At 41.2% G+C, this 6,225-nt stretch overlaps 1 protein-coding gene across 1 annotated transcript in view; it reads right to left on the reverse strand.

The window, feature by feature from the left end:
* TTC26 (tetratricopeptide repeat domain 26) overlaps nucleotides 1-6,225 on the reverse strand; it is a 53,338-nt gene that overhangs the window by 41,972 nt on the left and 5,141 nt on the right. Inside the window, exon 3 of the mRNA XM_009322842.1 lies at nucleotides 5,843-5,935. Coding sequence (XP_009321117.1) covers nucleotides 5,843-5,935 — 93 coding nt within the window. The remainder of the gene's footprint in view (nucleotides 1-5,842; nucleotides 5,936-6,225) is intronic.

The raw sequence follows: 6,225 nt of genomic DNA on the forward strand, positions 1-6,225 counted from the left end.
TATAGATTAAAACAGTGGTCTCCAAAGTGGGGTGTGTGCACCCCAGCGGTCGTGCAAGACAATACCATTGGGTGCAGGAAGAAAATACTTTTTGGTATCATTAATAGCTAAAATAAATATTTTTAAAAGTGTTTATTTCATCTTTATCTCACCCTTTTTAAATTTCTATTTTTGTGTAGGTTTTATAATTACACAATATATTAGTACAGTAGTACATTAGTACAGTAGTACATGAAAAAAAAAAAAAACTATATATATGTATGTATATATACTGGGGAAGCGTGCTCAAAAATTTTTTACTCATAGAGATGCATGATCAAAATTGTTTGGAGACCACTGCATTAAAATACAAGCCTACAAGTCGGTATTGGGCAAATTCAAGATTTCCTAGTAGATAAAGATATAATTATAGTAAATATTACTAAACTGTGCCTAACTTCATAATTTCCCATTTTAAGACTTACAGCCAACAGCTATAGAAAACCACTCGATACCATATTCTGATATTTCTTACACATCCACACTCATTACATATCCCTTAATACTGTCACATAAACTTGTGTTTCATTTCTTGTTATTTGTGAAACAGTAAAAACTTAACAGATCAATCTTTCAATCTACTTTTTTAATGAAGAAAAACTTGGCAGCTACCAAACAGTGATATTCCTGAAGATAAACATCTTTGCTCTGCATAACAATAGGTACTAAAAACAGAGGCAGGGAGACCTCTCGGTGCCATTTTTTTCCCCCTCTGTCAGGTTTCTGTTAAATTCCTAGGGAGGCCCATCCCAGTGAAAGTGCCTCCTGCTAGTGCTTCTGTTCTCCATCCAGCCATGTCCAACAGGCAGCATAAGGCAAAGCAGGCAGGGTCACGCAAGGTTCTCACAAGACCTGCGGAAAGAATGCCATCCACATACTTCCCAACCACCATAAGCCTCTCATCCCTCCCAGCAACACAACCCCTTGCCGACTCTGTACTCTTCCTCCAAACATACGAATTGGAATTTCCCTCTTCCTAGGGAGAGTTTACCAGATTGTGCCACTGCGGGTGGAAGGCTTCTTACCTCTGGGGGAAAGGCACAGATACATATACATATAGCACTAGATAAAATAAGCCATGCCCAAAGGACAGTAAATCCCAGGAACAGAAACATGCTGACAATAATAAAGTTTATAGTTTGCAAGCATAAAGATTTTTTTTTTCTGTTGCCAAGCGAAAGTAAACTGCACTCCCAAAGAGAGAAGATATTGGTAAGGTATGCCCTTAAAAGCCAGCTCAGTCTTGCCAGTACTTCAGGGACTACTGTCCTTCAAGAAGATTTAAAATAAATAAAAAATAAAAATAATAAAAAAAAGAAAACATTTTCATAGAGGCCAACCTTTCCTACTGAGGCCAGTTCAGTCTTGACATAGACCTGTCATGGAGCTCTGAGAGACAGGCCACTGCTGTTCATTGGGACCATCTGGAATCTTTCAAAATCTGTTCAGATTAAATGCACCCAATGGTCTCTTTTGGCTATGGCTTCAGGCAGATTAATTAGAAAAGACAAAGTGCATAAACACAAGTCATGTTCTGGCTTGGCCATTCAAAGCAAGCAATAAATAAAGAGTGCTCTAGCAGTACCAGTGTGAATCTATGGAAACACAGTAAATAAAAATGAGGACTGTTAGTGCTCCTTACCCTGTAGTTCTGGGCCATGAGCCCAGACTATGTGCTGTTGCCCCTTTTCTCACTGAAAGGCATTCAACATCAGTCTCTCAAAGACTACTTTACATGAGCTTTCCCCCCTCCGCTCGAAAAAACCAACAAACCCAAACAAACTAAATACTCCAAAAGCTTTCCTAACAGTCAACCTGTGGCATACTTTTGCCAACCAGGAGCATAACAACTTCTTGCTATTTCACCCTTCTCTACTTCTTGCCCCTAACACGAGACACATGCGCCTTTCCTCGAAAGCAGGCTGCCAGGTTGATTGCCTACAACTATGGAACACCTACTGACAACGCTGAGGCCAGCAGGATTCTGCTCAGTGCCCTTACTACCTGTCTGGATTCTCCAAGCCCATAAACAGGCCCTGAAGAGCCAATAAACAGGCCAACCTATAGGGCTGCCCAACAAGTGGTCAAAGGAGGTGTGGAGATATTCATCGCGTGGAGATAATCATCATGACAGAGAAGCCTAGAGAACTTCCCGGAGCCAAAAATCCATCTTTTACTTTCCAGCTTCAGCTATCAGGAACTTGAGTGTACCTGTATTCTCACACTTCCCACAGAGGTACTCAAGCAAGACCAGATATTGCTCATGGATGAGCCCTTACCCTAGTATACCCCTATTCCTTTCATGATTCACTGTTTGACTGAAATTATCTTGAACCAAGCCAGGGTAGGCAGGAGGTCCCATCCGCTGAAGAGGTGGAACAGCTCCTGATTCTCTGCTCTCAGATAGGACAGACCGTTTGAATCCCTGGCTGTAGTTTGTGAGATTTTGACAGAAACAATGCATTGAAGGCTCTGGTCCCAGGATCATGCTTTGCTGTCACATGTGCTGCTGATGGGCCAAAATGGCATTACCATGTCTGGCAGCTGTACCATGCCAGCATCCTGTGTGCCTAAGCCTGGTCAGAGGGTACTGAGTGCAAATGTGAAACCTGTTCTTGAACCCAACCTAGCAGTGCACCTGCCCTTGCCGATTCCTCTCTTAAATTGTCAGTACCTCAAATACGTCTTACAGCCCTCCCTTTCTTAGGCCCCGGCTGCTTCAATTTATAAGATCAGACAGCTCAGAAACAGAATCATCGGACTGATGCTCTGATTCTGGTCCTTGGGTGACCTTGGGAAATTTTTCAGGAAAGGTTTAAGATTAGTGCTATGAACAAGTCATGTCAGAAAGACAGGTGGGTTTTTCCCCATTAGGGATAGTAGATATGGAAGACGAGAAAACTAATTAGGTGCTGCTATCCACTAGGGGAGTTCTGGTTGCCATATGATGCCAGGAAGACACTAGCCACTCGGTGTTAGTAAAAATCAATTTGTCAGTGAAGGAAGCTAGACAGTCATCAGGGAGGGACTGCCACCATGACTGCTGGAAGAGTTGAGTCCAGTGCAGTACCGTTTGTAAATTGGTGTACAGCAGTAGGGATGATCCCACCAGACCACTGTCGGTGGCATATTCTTTGAGAAAGGCATCTACCTACTAAGAAGAGGAAAGTGTGACCCTAGTGAAGCTGAGGTTAGTGGTCTACCTAGAGAATACCTGACTGCTGGTGTGCCCATGATAAGAGAATGTGAAATCTCTCATGTGAATGTGCCAGATATTTTGCTGTCATTCTCTCTGAAGATATTCTTGAAGCTGGAGGTCTGTGTGTTTTTCATTTTTTCCCTGCTTCTGCCAGTAGTGGATGATGGCCACCTCACCCCAATTCCCAAGCCTCTCCAAAAGTTGCCATGCAACCAGCACGCCTGGCTCACTATGAAAGTATCATTATAAATTAAAGGGTTATTGAGCAGCATAGTTTCTGAAGACCCTCATCAGGTATATGGAATACAAGCCATGAACTGGGAATATAGTGACACAGACTACGCATTGTCACTCGCAGGTGCTTAGGAGTGTGAACCATTTAGATTGTGTGTAATGTCACTCTGGAGAATTCTGCAGAATCTTCTATCCATAGTATTTATTTACAGTGCTCTTGGCACTCCCCAAAGAGTGCTCCAAGATCTAGAGGGCATAGATAATAAAGGAATTTGTCCTTGAGAACACAGCAGCAATGCCTCTGTAACATAGCAGAGAAGATACAGCATTACACTTCAACCTTGAAGCTGATAACTGAAAGGCAATTCAGCCTCCACAGTCAGCACTCTGTCCCTTGATTACTACAGGCTTGGGAATTACAACTACAGTGTTCTGTCCCAAAAGAAACTAGGCTGAGATGCACAGGCTCATTTCCCACATGCCACCGCAAAATGGCAAAGTCATCAGGACTCATTACTGTGCTAAAAAAATTAGTCTTAAACTGAAAAGATAGGCCCTGTGATCTCTCACTTAAAACACACATACAAACAAACCAACCACAAACCATGCATACAAACCTTTTATTGTCCCTACTTGGGCAGAAAAACGGGAAAAAGACGATCATGTTGCAGTTTTTAAAAGCCTCAATCAATAGCATCACCTAGTGGTGAATCAAACACCACATACAAAACCTAAGCTCTGGAAAAAAAAAAAAAAAAAAAAAAAGCTGTTACTCTTTCGTTGAAGGAAATACTTAAAATCTACTCTGGCTATAAAAGCACCTACTGGGTATTCCAAATAGCTTGCAATTTCTTTGAAATAAATTGTTATTTTTCATTTGTATACAAACATTTTTCTTCTTTTAAACTTTCACTCCTTATTAACACCTAACATCTAGATAAAAATTAACTACAGCAACTGATTGTTACATTCATAATCTTTAAATTCCACAACTCTAAACATTAAGTTACCACTATGTCCTATGCTGCTATTCTACATTTTATACTGTATACTGTCAGTTTGATTCACTGAGCATTTCTAACATCTCCAATGGATGTTTCCTCTTCAATTTTTTAAGGGGTAAAGTGCCTTGTGAACTTACTCGGAAGCTTTAGAAATTCTTTTTCTGCCTCACGTACGAATATTGTGCACATGACCATGTATTACTATAGTTAAACACCTAATTTTATCTAAGAGAGAAAATATCATCATTGTTCTATAATCTGTTTCTCTATGGTTATTTTCTTTTGTTAATACTTTAAATTATCATGTTTTTCTATTTCTTCCAGGGAAAGCAAGTTAAAAGACTGCGAAACCAGCTATACTTCACCGTTACGCTTCACAGTGAATCATGATGGAGATCTCCCCCAACTGACATTGACTGAAACCAATAAGCCTTAAACGGTAGGCAATACAGCATTGTACGGACCCAGCAATTCACATCTGTAGGAATACAGCAATGAGACAAACAATACTTAGGCAGACGGAGTTGTTTTCAAATGTTCACTAGCTTTGTGGGTATCACCACACGACTCCACAACACCCCCTGTTCCGGTGTGCGCACTGATTCCAGCCCTCGGAGGTACAGAGCAAGGCAGACAACAAAAATTTGTTAAGACTTCTACAGAGAAATATGTTAGCACAACTGAGAAGGTAAAGGGATCCCAGCAACACAGGCAACAAATTGAGTTTCACTGGAGGCATAAATGGACACAAGGGAAAGAATTGGATATTGTATATGTATGCATATACACTGAAAGAGACACAACAGCACTGTATGGTGCAAATATTAAAAATGTATGTGTATTTGAATAATCAACATGTCTTTTAGTGACTTTTGGAGAATAAGAATGTCTCATTTCATTGAATTACCTAATACAAGAAAACATAAAGAAGAACAATAAAGTACATTAAATGGCCAGGGGCACCAACCTCTAAAGAAAGAATTAAAAAAGCATGCATATTACAGATAAGCTACACAATGAAGACAAAGACATAATTAAACCTGAAAAACAACTGTGGAAAGCTAGCTGCGAAAAGGGAATGGAAAATACAGGACATGAACTATGACATTTAAAAGGGCAAATTAGGCTACTGAGCCTAGTATTAAATCAGACAGTAGAAAACATTAAAAAAGGTCTATTTTCATAGGCAAATACCTTTTTTTCCAATCCAAACTGCTTTCCACAGCATCTGCCTTATTACCATACATTTGTACGTTAAGTGGCTGGCAGAACTATTCCCTATTACAGAACATCTTCCTCCTGTTGTCATCGCTTTGTCACAACATCCTGGTTTCCAAACTTGGGGAGCAGGATTTCCCCACCTTACCTCCAGTGCTCTCTTGTAGTCACCCAAATGAAAGGCTGAGTATCCGATCCAAAGGTCAGCATCCTCCTCCTGCTCACCCACGTGCCGTTTAAACTTTGTAGAGAAGAAAGAATGTAAGAATTTTGTCAGCTGCCACATAGTTTATAAAGCCCCACAGATAATCAAAGTAATACTAGGCCATCTTATACCACGGATGGTTTGACAGCTGTGGATGCTACTGGGGTGGAGCTGCTCTCACATTTCTGAGGGAAGCAGCAGGCAACCCTCACACACCAAAGCCAGTTCTGCGAAGTGAGGGGAAAAGCTGCCGCAACAAGGCCTAACGGGTGCGGAAGGAGGCGAGGGGGACGCAAGGCTGGGTAAGGGTTCCCCTCGCCCCGCAG

This window comes from Pygoscelis adeliae, unplaced genomic scaffold (assembly GCF_000699105.1).
Source record: "Pygoscelis adeliae isolate BGI_AS28 unplaced genomic scaffold, ASM69910v1 Scaffold60, whole genome shotgun sequence".
Classification (NCBI taxonomy): Eukaryota; Metazoa; Chordata; class Aves; order Sphenisciformes; family Spheniscidae; genus Pygoscelis; species Pygoscelis adeliae.